This window comes from Panthera leo, chromosome D4 (assembly GCF_018350215.1).
Source record: "Panthera leo isolate Ple1 chromosome D4, P.leo_Ple1_pat1.1, whole genome shotgun sequence".
NCBI lineage: Eukaryota > Metazoa > Chordata > Mammalia > Carnivora > Felidae > Panthera > Panthera leo.
Genome location: NC_056691.1, coordinates 7,687,233 through 7,707,540, shown reverse-complemented (window position 1 = coordinate 7,707,540; position 20,308 = coordinate 7,687,233). Strand labels below are relative to the sequence as shown.

The following is a 20,308-nucleotide window of genomic DNA, read 5'->3' as shown; positions in this document are numbered from 1 at the left end:
AGTCAAGAATAGCTTTCTAGACACCTTAGGGTCTATTTTGAGATAAATTGCATGGCCTTGAGAGTCTATTTACAAAACGACATCAGGAAGGACCAAGGCTATGCCTCAGCAAGGCTGACACAATGATGGTGCAAAACTGCACTGATGGAGGCCATCAATCCTGCTTCTTCCTTCTGCCATCTACCCCACCCTCACCAACCCACTGCTGAGTAAGTTTGCTTCTCAACCCAGCGCCCTGGGACTCTGTATTGACCAGCCCGTGCGTAGCAACTCTTCATAGCAACAACCACCAAAGAAGTCTAAGTCAGGGGCGCTTGGGTGGCTCAGTCGGTTAAGCCTCCGACTTCGGCTCAGGTCATGATCTCACAGTTTCTGGGGTTCAAGCCCCGCGTTGGGCTCTTTGCGGACAGCTCAGAGACCTAAGCCTGCGTCGGATTCTGCGTCCCCCTCTCTCTCTCCCTCTCCTCTGCTCCACGTCTCAACAATGAGTAAACTTAAAAAAAAAAAAAGTCTAAGTTAAAGATCTGGGGGTGCCTGCGTGGCTCAGCTGGTTAAGCGTCTGACTTCGGCTCAGGTCACGATCTCACGGCTCATGAGTTCGAGCCCCACCTCGGGCTCTGTGCTGACAGCTCAGGGCCTGGGGCCTGTTTTGGATTCTGTGTCTCCCTCTCTCTCTGCCCCTTCCCCACTCATGCTCTGTCTCTGTCCCTCCAAAATAAACAAACGTTAAAAAAAATTATAAAGATCTGAAAACACGTCTCAAAATATGGGAGTTCTCAGTCCTCATCTTGACTTGAATTCTTCTCAAAAGGAACACTTTATCTTAGGACAGCGATTTCTGAACTTCAAGTGGTGGTACCCAGGACAATGAGGAATGGAGAGGAGGGGTTCTGGTCTCCATCACAGACATGGGCTCAGTCTAGGGCTCATTCTCTAAGTGTTTAAGCAAAGAGGATGGAAAAGAGAAAGGAACATATGCCAGCTACAGAGAGCATACCCCTTAATGCCTGTTTCAGTCCTAGGGAACCACTATTCTCACCACCGATTTAGAGAAGAGGAGAAGTAACCTCCCCAGAGTGGAGAGCCAGGATTGGAGCTCACATCTAGCTCCGTGTTCTTCCTGCCAGACCACATTACCTCTAAAACACAAACACAAACAGAAAACATACTACGTTTGAATTAAAACAATCAATACTTATCAAGACACAATTTTGACAGTGTGATTTCAGAGGCACTGCCGCCCAAGTGATGGGCTTCTGATTCCAATTTGCTTTTCTTTAGAGACCTACAGTGCATTTCCTTAACTCATAAAATGTTATGTGAAGCACCGAACAAATAAAAATATGAAGAACCGTATTTCAGTTTTCTTTTCCTCTACTCAATATGCCGATCAAATTGCCAATCTGTTCAGGCTTCCATATTTTCCCTGTTTCTTAAATGGGACTGACGGGTAATTTCTGGCACCTTTTCCCTATCTGCTTGACAGAACTGTAACATATATTGTCCTCAGATCTGGATAAAAGCAACAACAAAAATTACTAATAGACGCTGAACACGTGCCATGTGCTAAGTACTATTGCAAGAGCTCTGTCATTTAATCCATCAACTGACCTCAGGAAGAGAGAAATAAATTTGAATTGGAGAAGTAACATGCCCACTTGTAAGCGTTCTATTTGAGCATAGATTGACTACATAGATGGTCAGAGGTATTATTAAAAAAAAAACCAAAAAAACATGGCCAATGATAGGACTTAAGAAAAGAGAGACTAGGGGTGCCTGGGTGGCTTAGTTGGTTAAGCGTTTGATTCCTGATTTCATCTCAGGTCATGATCTCATGGTTCATGAGTTCGAGCCCCGCATCGGGCTCTGCGCTGACAGCATCAAGACTGCTCGGGATGCCTTTCTCTCTCTCCCTCTCTCTCTCTCGGCCCCAACCCCTGATGGCACTCTATCTCTCAAAAGAAATAAATAAACTTTAAAAAGAAAAAAGAATAGATACTCAATATTGCCCATCCTTACATTTGTACAGATAAATATGACCCCAAACTGCCTTAGTACTTCAGAACTATGGACCTTAGATCGCTGCCTTACCAATCAGAACGTCTTCAGGGGCAGCTGACACATGACATTTTTCATGAGGTGCATCCCTGTCTCAGAAAAATGTGACAAGCATCCCTGTGGGCCAGTCTGAGGAGCAAGCTCCTATGCGTGCTGACGACAGCCTTTCCCCTTTTCCCTTGAATAGTGAACCAACAGCCCCTCCCCAAAGGCAGAAGCAGGACTTTCATGGAATCCCCAGGGAAAGGTTGCAGTGAAGATTGTAAAACTCGACTTCTTAGGGTGTGAGTGGGCGTTAACAGAGCTGCTGGACAGAGCAGAAGCCAAGACGGGAGCAGCTAAATTCACGGAGACCTGGGCTGGAGTTGAAGAGGTTGAGGCCGAGGCAGCCACTAGAAATGGTGTCATGAGCGTGAATGAAGCTAGCACAGCCTTGAAATGTAGTGGGAAAACTGAGTTAAGAGGCTAAGGAGGAAGCTGAAACTTCTGAGAAGTCAAGGCGGGCTGTTAAGGCGGCCTTGACGGTGTGAGTCATGGCCAGGGCGCCTGAGTGGGGCAGATCATTCTCTGACAGTGTTAAGGAAGATACAATAAAAGCCAGCCTTCCGAGACACGGCTGTTGGTCACCTAGAACGAGTCGTTTCCACAACTACTCTCTTTATGCAGTGCCTGCAAGATGTTTTCTTCTTTTGTTAACAGTAAAACATGGCAAATAATGTCCAAGCTGATTCAGTAATGTCCTTCACTTTTGAGTTTTATGCTATTCACATTTATTTTCAGGGCTAAGACAAGTGTAAAGAAATGAACGCTCACTGCGACTACAAGCACCCGGAAAAGGCCCGCTTTCCTTTTTTCTTTATCCTTCACGGGAAAGAGACAGGTCTACCCGTTCCTCTCTTTCCTCAGAAGGTTCATTTGAAGCAGAAGGTCAGGACTTCAGACCCGGAAGTTGGGCCCAAGCCTTCCTCACTGCAAAGCTAATGAGCTCCTCATTCCAGGAATTCTATCCTGAATTCTCCGTCTTGCCCTCTGCATGCGTCTCCTAAGACCTATTTGTGGGTACACTTCGAAGTAAACACAACCTTTCCTTCTCACACCCATTTATATGCCAGCAAAATAACATGGAATGAGAAAAGAAGAAATAGTAGTATAAAGACAACCAAGACTTTGTTCAATGGGGATAAAGCCACAACCAACCCAGCGTCACGACTTTCCTTTCCTCCACGAGGTGTGGAATTATTTTTGCTCATCCACAAAAAATAATTTTACAGCAAAAACCTGTACGCCTTATAAAACTGAATAATTCAGCTTAATCTTGCGTGAAAAACTAACATCAATACAAGGGAGTAAGTGGATATGGAAAACGGAAGCACCAAATTAAGCAGCTTGCAAACATATAAAGTCATTAACATTAGCCTGCATACATACAAATGTGCCCTGTGCTGGCTGGGAATCAGAATTTTAATTTTCTTCAGTTGAGCAGTTACAAGATCTCACTCTTAATCAAAATATGAGTAATGCCATTGTAACAGTGGTGGGGGTGGGGGGGAGACGAGCTTAATATCCACTGATAGATTTTCCTTAATGAGAAACAGAAATATATACTATGGGGCAATTTTTTTTTTCACTATTTGATTCAGTTTTATTATCTTTGTAAGTATTTAATCATAAGTTCCAGAGAAGCATTATTCTATTTATCATTGCAAATATATGGCATATCACCTACATGTTAAACTGTCTTTTGTGGACAGATTTCCATCACATGGTTTTCATGCGTAAATTTGAAGATTATTATTTTTTAAAGTTTCACCTTTACTGACATATAACTGATATATAAGACTGTAAGATATTTCCAACTGTACCTCGTGGTAATTTGGTATACTATCTATCTAGACCCTGTGAAAGGTTCTCTCCATTTAGTTAATGATGGGCAATTCTTATTGTAACTCCCACCAGTCAAAACTGAGATTATATTCTGCTATAACACTCCCGCATTTCATGATCCAGAGCAATAGTTTTCGAAGCGTTTTTCCTGGACAAGCAGGACCCAGTGTCGCCTGAGAGTTTGTTAAAAATCCCCAGCAGAAATTCAAATTCTTGGGACTAGCTCAGAGCTACTGAAACAGAAATTCTGGGGGTGGGGCTCAGAAATCTGTATTTTCACGGGTCGTCCAGGTGACCTAACGCACATAAACAGACTGGCTCAGGGCCAGGGAAGGTGAAATCTACAGGTTAATGCTGTCATTGCCTGCAACGGAGAAGAGAGAGGCTTGCTCCTACCGTTACGGATTTTCCAATCCAACTTGGTAGATAAACCACAGATGTGTGGGATGTTAAGAACAATACAAGAGTTTGACGAGCAGTCCAAGGCAATGTCAGAAGAGACGCGGAAAAGACACTGCCAAATGTTTCCCTTTAAATCACTTCTGTAACCCCAGTGTCCACCTCCTTCTGTCCACTGCTGGGTCCAAGTCGTTCTGTACCTTTTTCACCTCTGGTGAATTCTAAGCAAATCACTGCTTTTGAAGATCATGCAAGCAATATCTATTGCATTTTTTATAATGCTCTATGCCTGCTTTTATATAGATCATGTTATTTGATCTTTGCAATTCTGTAAAGTTTAACCCATTGGGAAATTCGTGTGTCAGTTTAGAACTTCTAATAAAGTCCCTAAGTTAACAACCACTTTTTGAGAGTAGACTGTACGAGGCACTTTCCTATAAAAATATTTCTAGCCCCTACAATTCTGTAAGCTGTCCTGAGATAGCAAATATATTCAACCTAAGAATACAGAAAAGGTATTAAAACATATACCCTAAAATTACATTAAAATACAACATTAACCATTTCATGAAGTATGTTAAATCCTGCATGGATTTCATATGGTGCTATTTATTACAAAATGTGGTGATATTGTGAGCGGGAAGGCTTCATTTCCCCATAATAAGGGTGAGGGGAAGGGAATGACAATATAGGACTTCAAAATTCCTGCCCTAAAATAAGCCTATTTTTCCTTCAATAATTCCCTATAATATCTGAGCATCACACTTCTATATCCTCCTAAAAAATCTAACGTTACATTCAAAATTTTAAAACTTCAAAAGAACTTTCAAGTTCCAAAACATGATCATTTTATATCTCAGTATTAGTGGTACCAATAAAATCCCACCATTCTTGCATATTTCCTTGTTCTAGGTGTATTAGTTCCTCACTTGACGGGTGATTTCCATGGGACTCAAACACCTCAACCACACCGGCCTCTATGGTGTCTTTATGGCTCAGGCCATCGGCAAAGACCGCGTTTTATTGAATCTGTAGTACAGTTTCGATCTGGAAGGAGCCATAAGCTTGGTGACCACCTATGGTACAGATCACCCGCCATACAGCATGCTTTGTTAGTGAACAGACTCTCAACCAAGAGCAGGCAGTGGTCCAGGCTGTCCATGGTGCTGCAGACTCGTTATTCATGCATTCCTCTGCTTCATGAGTTCATCGAGGAAGCTGACAAGACCTTCTTCACAGGCATTAAGCCTTGGAAGTGGCAGTCACCCCTTGATCTACTGGCTGTGAAATACTTCTCCCTCAGATTATCAGCTAAATTACCTAAAAGTATAGGCTAGCCTGAAGCATTATCTAGATATCTAGGGCACAGAACTTCTGAACAACAGGGCAGAAGAGGTGAGGGAGCCATCCTTGAGAATTGCTCATCACTGTCCCGGCCTTCCCATTAGGTCACAAGATTGCTCTCAGGTTGGCTCAGGATCGGGTCTAGGGACCCCGGGATTTTCAGGATAGTAGGCAAGTAAACACCTCAATTGAAAGTAGTCCTCAGCGTGAACTCAAGCAATATTTTGGCTGCTTGAACCTGGAACGCTATTTCCTTCCACGGAAATAAAAGCCTTTTCTGGAAATCCTTTCCAATCACATTCTCTGGAAACGCTGTCTCAATAAGGGAAGCCAACATGTTAGGAGACTTGTAAGATTTGCAGGTGTGAGAACTGCCACCTTTCCTGTTCTTAGTGCTCTGCAAACCATCCCTCTCGGAATCTCACAGATGGTTGTTTACTAAGCCAGTACAAAGGTCCATTTCCAAATCATGACTTCTGCAAACTGAGTCCTCAGTCTTATGGCTTCTAGAAAATCCTGGTGCTCACTGCTGAACTGCTTCTGATCCTACATCCATACGTATTCAACAGGTTTCCCTCAAAATATTTTTCTGATACATCACTTTACTAGCACTTGGAATTGTAAGTGCTTAACAATCATTAAACAAATATTTCCTCGACTTTGTGTAACAGAACGTAAAAGGAAGGGCTCCGAGGGCTTTCACCATTTAGCCAAGTCTTTATCTTTGTCAAATTCCCTTCAAACTTAGGAGTTTACGCTAAACAAATCGATGAACAGCTTCAGTTTCCTTTGGCATTTTTCACTGTTTGGCTTCTTTCCACAGATCTGTAGTACAGGTTTGAAACTGGTAGGAACATGCACTCCTGGCACGTGCATTTCTAGCACTTTTTTTCAGGAAGGTTTAACATTTTCCTTGTGTGGTTTTCCCTCCTGCTTTGTTCTGCTCTGGGTTTGCTGTGTATTCAGCAAAACAGAAGACTTCATCAATTTTTCAAAAGAGCAAGAACAAAGGAAGTAAAGTAGGACCCGAGGGACACAGGCATGAAGGGAGAAGGAGGGGGCATGAACTTTCACGGCAGTGCACTAACTCCAGGAGCAAAATTCCAAGAACACGGTTCAAGCCGGATGGTCACCTGCCTGTTCCAAACGTCTCCAGAGTCACAGAAAATTCAAGTCAACAGAAGATGCTCTGTTGATACTATGGCAGCTCGGGTTCCTATGCCCATCACGGAAGCTTGCCTGCCACGGCTGGAGGCTCAAAGCTGGGAGCTCATAATCGTTTTGAAGACCACACACGGAAAAGTGTCAGGAGGAAGAAAAAAAAAAAAAAGGAAATCTGTCTGGAGTGACGAAGCTGGTTCAACACAAATCTTTAAAAAAAAAACAACTTTAACCACACTCCCAGACATACAAAACACACATCAAGACAAACGTGCCTCCTCCGTTTGGAAAGTGAGCCATATCCTAGATGACACACAGGGCAAAGGTACTATTGTTTTCCAAAGATAGAGATATCATGGCTTCCCAAACCCATTTCCAAGTTAAATGCAGTGAGACTAGCCCATTACCATCAACTCTCTATAGTGGGTGCTGGGCCCGCTTTTCAATCGATTCTGGTTGGCTTCCACTCTTAACTATGGGGTCCCAGGTCTTTACGAAGGTCATGGATTTATGGACTGAGGGACTAGGAATTGCTATGTAGCCTGTCATAAACTGGTTGCTAATTTAATGTGCTAGAATAAATGTTCCTATATCAAATATTTGGCAAATCAAACAGACATATGTGCAAACAAAAACGAGTCACGCTTTCTCATGTATATATCTAACACAAAATATTTATATGAGTTGATAACACTGTACTCTGGTGTATTTCATGTGTTTCTAGGTACCTGTAGCCGAAACGTCTGTAAGACTGGGTCTGCCCCTCAGATCTCCTAGGGTCTCAAATAGCAGAGGCTTTGTTTTCTCTAAGAGAAAGTACCCAGAGCAGCTGATAAAGGGCCACCAACAATGGGACAACATTAAGAATGTCCTGATGACGGACCCTCTCCAAGTATTTGCGTAACGCCCTTTGCCCTGAATTTGGATCAACTGAGAACTATCCAGTTAAGAAAAAGTCCTACAAACATGGCTTTTCCTAGCCTACAGTCATGCATCAGTAAGTTCTTAATTCTTTATGGCTTATGAGTACTTTCAAAAAGAAAAAAACCCCAGTTTTCTGCCAAAGCCTGGCTCCAGAATCAGATGGGGGTGGCTGTGGGACTTGTGATCCACAGATAATAGAAAATCCCCATTGTCTGGAAGGTGGGACTGGGGGAACTTTCGCTTTCATATTCATAGCATGACAGCAAGGGCTTTCCACGTGTGAGGGATGGCAACCAATTAGTTTGCACAGGTACATCATCATTACAGAGAGTGGAAAATGCACAAAAATCCAGGCAAACAAAGTAAACGGAAACAAATAACTTCCTTATTGCATATTAATCCTTTCTTATTTTTCCTTAGTAGATGAAAGTTTCCAAATATGGAGTCAGCTATCATTCAAACCCAGGCAGAAGGACGCCAGGCTGGGAGGGCCGTCTCATCCCACCCCCCCCCCCCCACCGCCATCCCAGTGGTCCACAAACCATTCTTAAAGGGCGGCTTACTGATGTGAAATTCTTCTTAGAGACCTGGGGCTTCCTTTTGAAATGCAAACATGACAATAACTGTTCCATTAAGAAATCCACATGGAGCCTGTTACTTGCTTACAGCTGGGGGGGGGGGGGGGGGGGGGGGGGCGGCGGGGGGGGGCACTTTTCCTTTGGGTCTAAGTCAAGTTAATAAATTTAAGATACCTGGGAGAGCTGGGTGCCCTGGACTTTTGGCAGATGTCCAGAACTAAAAGAGCTAATGCATTATTTTACTGTGTTTCTTTATGAGAAGAAACAGCCTGCTGCCAGCTCAGCTCAGGAATCAGATGGGGAGCAGGGGTGGGGGGCAACGTGGAGCCCCTGGATAAGGCAAAATACAGATGATCTTAGGAGAATTCTTCTCATGTGAGCATTCCCTTCAACCAGAGGGAAGGGCCTGGGGGAGGACAGTGGCCGTGGCCTCGGCTGGCCCTGGTTACCTGGATAGAGGTCAGGCCCGGGCCCCGGGGAGCGTCCCACCGCACTGTCGGCAGCGGCATCTCGCGGGGAAGTGGCCGAGGGCAGGGGCTGCACGGTGAGGCAATCCGTGAGCAGGTCGGGATGTAGCTCTGTGCTGGACCGCAACTAGGAGAAGGAGAAAACAGAAGACAGATGAGAAAGGAAAGCCGTTCCTTGGAACACTTCCCCGCAAAGGCATCGTGCCCTAAGGTTCGATGCGATGCAATTCAGCACACATATATTTATTAAATAGCAACAACCGTGGGTCAGCCATTGGGCTTAACAGAGAGTCAATAGGATGGTGACTTCTCCAGGGCTGATAACACCTGGCAGGTGATTCCGGAAAAGTACGCAGCTTAGAGGCAGATTTGACTTCGGTCTTTGATGTGTTTCTACTTCTGGGAACCCAGCTTCCAATTATATTTCCGTTTATTTGGTCTGTATCTTATCAGAACTTGTAGTGATAACAAAAACAGACTCAAGTATATTTGGTCCAGATTGGAAGGTGCTTTTAAAATAAAGAGGTATGACCAAGAAAATATCTCAGAAATAACTGAGAAACGCCCATTGAAATTTGGTGCCTACAGATTTTACATGAGAAGAAAATACATAGGTTAAATTTTAAAATATTATGGAGCACGATTCAAAGGAAAACTAACGTCATTAGCAGCAATAAAAACCCAACAGTCAGTTGCACATGCACGCACACACACACGCGCGCACACACACACACAAATATGGCACCACAATTTAGATCTTCATTTAATCATAATAGCAAAATACTTCTTTACATATTAAAGAGTTATATGTTTAAAAAAAAAAAAAGGCAGGGATGCCTGGGTGGCTCAGTCGATTAAGCCTCTGACTTCGGCTCAGGTCATGATCTCACAGTTTGTGAGTTTGAGCCCCATGTGAGGCTCTGTGCTGACAGTTCAGAGCCTGGAGCCTGCTTTGAATTCTGTGTCTTCCTTTCTCTGCCCTTCCCATGCTCACACTCTGTCTCTCGCTCTCAAAAATAAACATTAAAAAAAATTTTTTTTAAATAAAGGCAAAAAAATCTAAGACTAAAGAATAGGTGAAAAATTATCTGATCTCTTTATGAAAAAGAATTCTGGGAGTGTAATTTGAATGGGGAAAAATCACAACGAGAAGTTTAGCTACAGGAAACATACAAACCTCTGCTTCTATAAAGACATAAAACCTTAAAAATATAGAACTATATTTGTTACATATACTGAGAATAGCATCTTCCGTGTTTAAAGAGAGCATATGAATTCATTTTGCCTTTATCAAGACAGAACTAAACCTTCAGATCTAGGGTTGGAGTACACTAACTCAGCCAACAAGTATTTATCGAGTGTCAGCTGCTCCTCTAGGCTCTGGGAATACTGGTATGGAGCTTCTCCTCTAGAGTGAACCCGGAAAATCCATGATGTCAGGGGGCACTGCTGCTGGGGAAGACCAATATACAGAGAAGGGAGACTGCGGATAGGAAGGACAGCGACCTTAGGTAGACAGCCTCTTGGAGAGGGCTCTAGAAAGGAGCCTGGGAAAGGGGGAGGGACTGAGCCCTGAAGATACGTCAGGGAAGAACCCACCGGCCCTGGGGTGCCTGGATCATCAGAGAAGAGTGAGACCGGGGCGGCACCAGCTTGGGTCTTGGAGAAGGGAAACAAGACAGAACCAGGAACATAAGTGGGGAGAGACGGGATATGTTTACTAGAGCAGGAAAGGGCCTTCCAGATCATTTAAGGCTCTTAAACATTCTCTAGTCCAGAAATTACCTAATGAGTGGGGCAGGAAGCATACAGAGATTGCCTCACTGCGCAGCCCTTGATAGGAAGAAAACATTTTAAAAAGGAGAACTACCGGGGTGCCTGGGTAGCTCAGTCGGTTAAGCGTCTGACTGGCTCAGATCATGATCTTGCCATTCGTGAGTTCAAGCCTCGCTGTGGGCTCTGTGCTGATAGCTCAGAGCCTAGAGCCTGCTTCAGATTCTGTGTCTCCCTCTCCCTCTCCCTCTCTCTCTCTCTCTCTCTGCCCCTCCCCTGCTTGCACTCTCCCTCTCTCTCTCAAAAATAACTAAATAATAAAGTTTAACTGACTGAGCCACACAGGCGCCCCTCCTCTGTTTTGTTTGTTTGTTTAATCCTTTCCTCCGCTTTCCAAGTTTTCTACATTCCGATGATGAGTTAGAACTGGCTTGCACCCATCTAAGAGAGCTGTTCGTGTGTATCTTTCCCAAACCGTCCAGGCAATGATGTCAAACTTTGAGCTTGAACTTGGTCAGGTTGAGAATATTTACACCATGGAAATTGGCAAATGCTACAAACTGGGCCTTTTTCATCTGGAGAGCTGGTTAACTACTACTCTGATCAGAAAGAAAACCAGACACGCACACAAAACATCAGTAAGTCGCTAGGCAGTAACTTCAGCATTCCTTGGACCTCAGCAAGCTTCATAAAGAGACAAACATATGTCCAGGTCTTAGTCCAAGAATATACAAATGGCATAGTGACCCCAAGTACAGAGAAAGAGCATTTAACACATGTAGTGAACAAGACATAATTACATTATAATTTCCTCAGCTTTGCCACATTGGAATCTCTGACCAAGACCATCTGAATTAGTGGCTAACCCTCTTAGGGCTTTTGGAAGGTATGTTTGTTATTTTGGTACTAACCTAACACATGCTGCATAAGAAAAACTGGAAAAAAATCCAGGCTTCGAATGAGTTCTGGTGATCACTTTTAATTTACATTTCATCATTACAACGTGATCTGGGGCCCACATGTTCTATGAAGCATAGACATGAACATCTCTCTGCTTTCTATTACTCTAGGGTTTTGTAGTTATCGCTACCAATTCGGTCTTTCCAAAAAATTTCATGGCCATGGACACTCCCGGAGTCAAAGCAGGCAACTCTTCCTTAGCTTCAACACATACTCATGGTTGCTAAGAGTGTAATTCTGCATGACTTTGTGGGGAGAGTTAATTTGGTTTTCTCTGGGATTAGGCATGGTTCTAGAAAGTGCTTCTTAAATTGAACAAGCCTTGAGGAACTTATGTGTAATTTCCAAAGGAAGACCACATGCATAGAAACGCAGCAACGATACGTAAGGTTAGTATTATTCTCTCCCTTCTGGATTATTTAAGGCTCTTAAACGTTCTCTAGTCCAGGGATTATCTAATGGGTGAGGCAGGGGGGTATAGCACGAGCTCCTGGGAGGGCTGTCATTCTATATAAAAGTTTTATATTCGGAGTAAGAAACCCAACTATTTATATAAGACAAATTACACAATGTATATTTCAGCATCTTCTTAGTTGCCAGGAACATAAAGAAGATAGAAAGAGATTCTCCAATGAGGGATGATGTCTAACTATGGTTCTCCAATCTGGGCGTGTGTGAGAACCACCTGTAGGCCCCACCATAGAGCTGTTGACGTATTAGGTCTGGGGTACATTTATAACAAGTCCCCAGGTGGTGATGACGCTGTTGGTCTAGGGACCAGGCTTTCACAACCATTGGTGTCTACAAATCCTGATGCGCGGAGCTGAGACCTTTCTGTTTAAGGGAAGAGGAAATGAGTTGTAGAAATAAGGAATCCTAAAACCCGAATTGTCTTTAAGACCCACGCCTCACGTGACGGCTGCTTATTATGTCTCCCTTGAGACCACGTAACAAGCAATGGTTACATGAGGTGTGGGTCTTAAACACAATTCGGATTTTTATCTTCTTTCACGGGAGTAAAAAAAAAAAAAGTTAAGAAAATTTTTCATTACAGTCTAATCACCTATCATTAGGAGATAGCAAAGAACTTGTCCTTTATGGAAACTTTATTGATCTTTACAGAAAGAAGTAGAATGTGACCCACTAATCATCAATTCGTCTACTTTAAAGGCCTGCTGTGTCTCATAACCAAGGGACCTCTATTTACGTCACAGAATGTGAAAGGCACTCCTGGAGTCGTTCAACTCCGTTGCCCTAACCAACACCCCTTAGTTCCAGAGTGCCACTGCCTGTCTTGATCTTTCTCGTTCATTCGCTGGAAAAATATTTCTTGGGCCTCAACCACACGCCAGGCACCATTCTAGTGGCCTGACGTACATCAGCAATCGAAGCAGACAAACAGGCCTCCTGAGGAGTCCCCATTCTGGAGGCAGTGAATGGTAAATAAACTAACCAGATAAGTAAATCGAACAGAAGGTGGCATCTGCTATAGAAAAAACGAGAAAAGGGTAAGGGCAGCTGCACTGGGCCGGAATGGGAATGTAGGGGGACTGTAGCCTCACTGGGAAGATATATTCGAGTCTGAAGGAGCTGGGGAAATGAGCTAAGTGCCTATCAAGGGGAAGAGAGTTCTAGAAGGAGAGAAGTAGGCAGAGCACGGCCTTGCTGTCTGCAAATAGCCCATCTATCATGGCTGCTCCCTCCTCCTGCCTGGCCTTCCTCCCCCCAGTGTAACTTCTCCAAGCCCCGGTTTCCGGCTAGCTGCCTGAAGGAAGCCTCTCACGACCAGGCCGGCCCACACTGCCTCCCATGGTACAGGGACAGCTGCGGGACCTGCTTTCAACAATCCTGCGACTGGACATGTGTTTGGGGCTTTGTTTCCTGTTACGACTTCCATCTGCACAATTGTGTTACGAAGTCCGTGAGGACCTGGCTGACTGGCTGCCCTTTTACACTTTGGAAACTCTACAGCCGGCGTCGGGGCAGACCATTCGGTGAGGACTAGGTCTGTAAGAACGAGACACAACGCTTCGTCTAAAGGAGGTTATGATCTCTAGTGGTGTGTGCGTGTGTCTAGAAAATACGATGTGGCCATGTCTCAGTTACCCCTAATGCTGGAGGATCTGGAAAGACACAGATGATCGTAACTGTAGCAGAAAGGCTGATGATGTTTGGCCCACATCCATCCCGCCCCCTGATCCCTTTGATTAGCCCTGTGCTGACCCCCTGCCCCAGTTTTGATGTCCCCTTCCCCTGGTCTCCGTGTACTTTCCGGCCAACAGCTGGCAGACCACTCCCCACCCCAAACACACATATGAATGGCTGACGTGTGCTCCTTTGTCTCTCAGCGGGGCAAACTTTGAGGCATAATTTGTGCTCCAGAACCCCCTATGGGGCTCTAGAGCTCCTGCCTAGCCCCTTTCCCTTCCCCATCCCTGTCCCAGGTTCTCCTGGGAGCACTCCTTTAAGAACTCATGCACCCCAGCCCTTGGCCCACAGTCTGCTTCCAGGAGCACCCAACTTAGTAGACACCCCCAAATTCATCTGATTTGGTTCAGGAATGCACCAGCCCATCAGCAGCACTGAAAGAGGTTCAGATGCACACCTTTTCCTCCTCTCCAGTGTTTGCTCTGCCCACACCCTGGGGGTATGGTAAACTGATGATTACTGAAAGTGGGGTGTTCTGGGCCTTTACCATAAGGCTAAAAGTATGACCAGGGGGTCTAATTTACAAGAATACTCAGCATCCAAGGTGCCTCATGTGTCCCTGGGGCCAAACCTTCGTCTTATGCGTGACTTCCCACTGCAACCTGGCTAAGGGGCTCTCAGACTCGGCTTGACTCCTTACGGTAGTGGGCAACTTACGTCATCTTGGCAGGAAGCTTCAACTTTAGACAGTGCTGATTGTCGGGAAGTATTATTATTGCAGATGGAGTCCTGATCCGGCTCTTAGTGACTTTTAGGAATGCATGCGTCTTTCTCTTCATGGAGAAAGGCTCGTGGACATACTAGGAAGAAAGGAGACATCTCCGCGTCTCAGAAACCAATCTGTGAGTCTTGGAGTATTAATGATCCTCATCTTCAACGACCCATTTTAGGGCTTAGTTTCTCAGCTTATCCAGGTGCAAGTAAACAAATTGGCTCCTTAGCTTCTGTGCAATCTCCCATTATGAAATATTTGTTCCAAATGATAGTTTTTCAACGTTAATAATGAAATCACCCATCAAGGCTTGACAAGGTTCCTACATTTGGAAACTTGAGCTGCTTCCCTAACAATGCAGGGATTTTTCCTAATATATAAAAACAAGGCACCGTCAATTGTGATTTGTATTTGTTTTTTGTTCAAGACTATTCTGTTAATGTTTATAAGCTCTCGAAACAAGAGACGGAAATTCTACTCCCGTCATTTTCTCATTTCAGATATGATTGAATAATCGTCCAAGATTAAGTGAGTCAAGTGGAAATAATTAGGAAAGGGAAAAAGGCCCAGATTCTCCAATTTTCAGTTCCATTACATTTTATTCCAAGAGCAAAGGCATTCTGTTGGTCTCAAGCGAGACATACTTCCAAAGAAAACGAGGCACAATCAAAGGCCTTTTGTTTTCCTGTTCTCCAATGAGCACAGTCTATCTGGGCTATGCATGTTTATGCATCACCTTATAGGGATTCCTTTGTTCTCCAGAAATCAAATGCCACCAAAATATGTTTCTGAAGAAACTCAGCCAGAAGGAAAGACAAGTAGGATTATTTTTCCAGAGGGTTAAGGTTTAGTACCAGAACATTCTCATCAAGCATTCTCTATGACGCTTTGAGCAATGTGGATCTTGGGGAATTAACTCATTGCCAAAAGCCTTAAAAATAATTACAACGAATTAACCTATTATATTAATTACAATTAATTTCCAGTTGAATCTAAAAACTCTCTCTCTAGGGGATTCCTCAGCACTGACATTTATGAAGTGGCTTTGGCCTATCACAGGTAATTAATCTCCAACAATCTGCTATCAAATTCGTTTCCTTCGGGAGTGACCAATTTACAAAAGCAAAAGAAATGATAGTGAAGACTTAGAAAAACAGAACTGGAAGAAACCTCTTTGGGAACATGAGGTATTGGCCAGTCAGGCACCTGAATTTCTGTAACCTATTTACTTAGCAGTGACACCAAAGGCCCCAAATTTTGTCCACGGCTGATTAACGAACATGCCGAAATATCCGAATACATACACTTTGTAAGCGACGTAAAAAATCTGTCCCAGTATAGATACAAGAATACTACTGGTTATTCAGTCAAAAATGGTGGTTGAGGGAAACTATTCACAGAAATAGAATTTCAGAGTAAAAAGGAACCAGGGTCCAATCTTCCTATGCATCTGCTCTGTGACTGTGCTGTCCAGGAGAGCTTGCTTCCATAATGGAAGTTCAGCTCTGTCCTAATAAGTAGCCACTAGTCACATGTGAGTAATGGGCACTTGAAATGTGGTTCGTGCAACCGAGGAACCAAATTTTAAGGTGATTTAACTTAATTTTAAGTAATTTAAATTTCAATGCATGGTATCGAAGTGCCCGGTGACAACACTGCACAGCACGGTGGCAGCCTGGCCTTTGTCTAAATGCCTCTGACAACTCATTTCCCTACAACTTGGGTTCAACGGGTCTGATCATTAGAAAGTTTTGCCTCCCATGGAACCGTGATCTGTCTCACCGCGATTCCCACTCACAGGGGCTCACCTCTCCCCTTCTCCCGCAGACCTCACGGAGTCACTTGGCTCACTGTCTGCTTTATGGCTCTGTGAATATTTGAGAAGCCTCGAAATGCTGCAGTTATCACAGAATTTCAGCCCTGAGAGGGGCCGTGGTTTAGTGTGTCTGAACGTCTATAGATTTTATACAGGTAAGAGAATACGTACGCAGGAGGAGTTCGGGTGTTTCAGTTTAGCAAACCGTGGTTCAGCTACTGTGGGGTCCTGGGCAGGTATATTCACTAGCCTGAGTGTAGTTTCCCTTCTATAAAATCAGGCTGATAGCACTGAGCTGTGTCAGTTGTAGATTCAGAGAGGACTTAATGCCTGACTCACAGAAGTCACTTACCTAAAATGTCAGTCCCTGCTCTCCCACACAGTGGATTATTCCACTCATCACCCCACTTACTCTCACCACCAGACCTAACTGGACGTGCAAACGTGTAAATGACATCCCAGTACTGATGGACTGAACTAGCTGTCTGACCAGGACAAACACATCCCGTGTTCTCGACTCTCCACTTTTATCCTTGCAGCCTAGAAGAATCAGTAGCTTTCAAAACTCCACGTTAGACACACTCTCTCTCTCTCATTCATTCATTCGGCACATTTACCGAGCCCTTACCATGCGTCCAAAACTATGACAGGTCTAGCAGATAAAGGAGTGTACAAGATAACTCAGCTCGGTGTCCTTGTGGAGTTGAGAGAATGGCTCAGATAAAACTTGCTACTAAGTAAAATCCCGACGTCTTTTCTCACATGGGAAGCTCTGTATTTCTGGGGGTCCTTTATATTCAGAAGCTGACTCTTCAAAGCCCTGTTGTCATTGGGGGGGAGGGGGGGACAGGATCTCTCGGCTGTATACTACGTGATTCTGTCGCTCAGCTGGCTGCTTCATTTCCTACTTCAGTGCCATTTGCAAACGGGATCAAAGTATTCGCTGGCACCAGAATTGATGTTAAAGCTCAGTCCCAGAGGGAGTTATCTCTGAAAAATAGCACATGCCCTACTGACATGAAGCCATTAACAGCCACTTACACAACAGCTTATCTGTGATACAGATCATGAAAGGTAAGAGTGTAGGCTCTGGACCCAGAATACCTGGGTTTGAGCTTCCGTATCCTTACTTATGAAATGTTAGACAACAATAAACAAGTTGTTTCACATCTCTTTAGCTCGGTTTTCTCTGTAAGACGTGGCTAATGCCACATAATTTACAAGGTTGTTGGTGGTAGGTATCATGAGATAAGTATTTCACTAACACATGGTTTAGAGCATTCAATAATTTCTACTGTTTCTTTTTCCATTAATATCCAGCGTGGAAGCACAACAGCACTGTTTAACATGTATTTTATTTTTCTTTTTCTCCTATTGTTTTAGGTATTTCCCTCTCTGTCTTTTTGTATCATATGGGGGTCATATGGATCAAATTCGAATTCAAATTCAAATTCACAACTTCAAAGTTCAGTTCCCCCACCTACTGATGTGAGGCCTTTGGCACAATGTGTCACCTCAAAAGGCTTCAGTAGCATCCTCTGCAGAATGGGTGTGAGAACACCAACTCTATGTGGGGTTATTACAGTATGACATGAGGTGACCCACGGAAAGTGGCTCGCGTAACACATAGTTAACTTTCTTTTCCTCACTAGAAGCTATTACGGTTGTCGGGAGGGATTCCCTGGGGTCTCGTTTATCTTCAGAAGATAGAGTCTGGGGCCACGCGGTATCTGGATCGAGATGTTAGCGTAGTTTTCATGCACAAATATCACCCTGAAATTATTCTATCTCAGAAGAATACAGCTAGCTTTCATTCTCTTGGAAAAGTCTAAAGTAAATTAGAAATCAAAACCAACAAGACCTTTCCAGAACCCTGGTGGGGGGTGGAGGGGGGATTTCTACCTCTACATGTCGCACTTATAAGGTCGGTAGTACTCTCTAGAAATCCCGGGCAGAGGTGGGGGCGAGCTTTGAGAGGATGTTGAAATCAGAAAGGCAGGCAGCTTGGATTTTCTGTATCGCTACGTTTGTAAAAGCACCATTTTCTTCCTAAGTCAATATTATTCTAAAACTGACACCGAGAATCTTACGGTTTTTTGTTTTTTTTTTCTGAGTGAAAAACGATATGCAAATGGACACAGTCTAAGGTGGATTCAAACTACATTTGGAGGAAAATCGCAAAAGCAGAACGTGAGACCGAAGGGTGGATTGGGTATTTAAGACAACTAGAGAAGTAGTAATTAGGAATTTCACAGGTCACCAAAAAACATCCTCCTTCACCCTTCGGGGCCTGGTTGTGAGGTCCTGAAGATGAAGACCTTGTCCCTCCCACAGCTTCGTGACTCCCCCTGACAGCGGCTCCGTGCGCTAATGTGGCCACACACATGCTATCCCATCCAGCCAAGTGTAGCATTTTTCTTCCTAGTCAAGTGTCCTCCAAGTTTAATTAAAGCAGCCAGCTATCTAGCAATTACTTCCCCCATCCGTCTTACCGCATCCGTATTGTCTCCCTTTGAATTGATTTCTGACTACAGCCCCTGCCTGTGCTACAGCTGAGCCAATGTGGGGAGAGACTAGCGGCAGAACTCATCCCCCCACCCCGCCTTTCACTGCATTAAAATGAATTGTCGGAAAAAGATTTAAAGCTGATTTCAACCAGTCTTTGGACCATTTTTAAAATGCCTGCTTGTAACAGTTGAAGGCTGTCATTTGCACGGAGAGGCCCTGCTGTCCGTTCTCCCACCGGAGCCGTGCTCCGCACTCGGGTTAATTTCCCCAAGCTCGGTGCTGACCGTGCCAGGCCCCCACCCGCAAAGCCCTGTGGGGTCCCTCCACCAAGCGTCACCTACAGCCCCGACCGTCGGCTCTGCCAGGCTGGCTCTCGCTTGGCCCTCGTGGCCCATGCCCCAGGCCCGCGAGCCACGTGGAGCCCAGACGCTCTCCTCCATACCGCTCGTCCACGTCTCCCACTGTACCTCCGGCCACGAGCCTCCTGTACCTGGAGTCCCCTTCGCGCCAGACTCTACAACCTGCAACACATCGTGCGTGCTCTCCGAGGCCCTCTTCCTTGAAGCGTCCCCGGGTCTTCCAATCCCAGAGTCACTTGTTCATTCTCAAGTGGCAAGGGCAATTTCTATCACCCTTGATGGGACTCGTAGTTTCCTACACTGTATAGTAACTTATTTATAAATTGTGTGTGTGTGTGTGTGTGTGTGTGTGTCATAGAAGACAAAAAGCTCCTTATAAACAGAACGTGTCTGTTTGCTCATGTAAGCTAAAATAGTGCTTCTTTCCACGTGAAAGGGACTCTGTAAATGTTTGGGGAGATGGGTCAACAATGAACAAATCAAAAAATGAATTAACAGGTGCTAAGAATTCGTTAATCCATGCTTATCCTTAAGAGCGGCCCCTAAAGACAGATAAAATCCTGTCTTCCCGAGATACAAAGGGAAAACGAGCGGAGCAGTTTAAGCACGCTGAGATGATCAACTAAGAATAAAACAGGAAGTAGCCAAGCGAAACCTTAACAGAAGTTAAAAAAATAGACACTTGGGAAGTTTATTTCCTCATACTGCTCAGTCCCTGGTCATGCCAGGTTTCACCAGATAACATGAGTCCTCTTTATCTACTGCCTCTTGGAATGTACAAACAAGCAGTCTTTCCAATTGGAAATGCTAGTTCCTTACTATCTCCCTCCCTGTCTCTCATTCATCTGGAAGGGCTGGGAACAAATCCAAATTGCTACCTTTGCTTTTAAAGACTCGACACGTAGCACGTATCTGGGAAGCAGAAAACAGAAATTTTGAGCCGAGTGGGCCCCAGATACACCCTAGCCCCCTTGGTGACCACCTACGCAGGCAGGACAATAGCTTCTATCTTCTGACATCTGGCTGAGTGAGTGACCAGCCATGGCCCTGGTTCCCCTGGTCACCACACAGCCTAACATTCTTCCAGAGTCTTTTTCCCCCTGAGGTAATGTCGTCAACCTAAGAGCTCACCCATGGTGTATTTTTGTCAATGCAGA

At 44.5% G+C, this 20,308-nt stretch overlaps 1 protein-coding gene across 6 annotated transcripts in view; it reads right to left on the bottom strand.

The window, feature by feature from the left end:
• The window catches only part of GLIS3 (GLIS family zinc finger 3), a 540,949-nt gene that overhangs the window by 55,346 nt on the left and 465,295 nt on the right, over positions 1-20,308 (bottom strand). For all 6 annotated transcript variants that reach the window (XM_042913531.1, XM_042913532.1, XM_042913530.1 and 3 more), the window contains one exon: positions 8,798-8,942. In XM_042913531.1, coding sequence (XP_042769465.1) covers positions 8,798-8,942 — 145 coding nt within the window. The remainder of the gene's footprint in view (positions 1-8,797; positions 8,943-20,308) is intronic.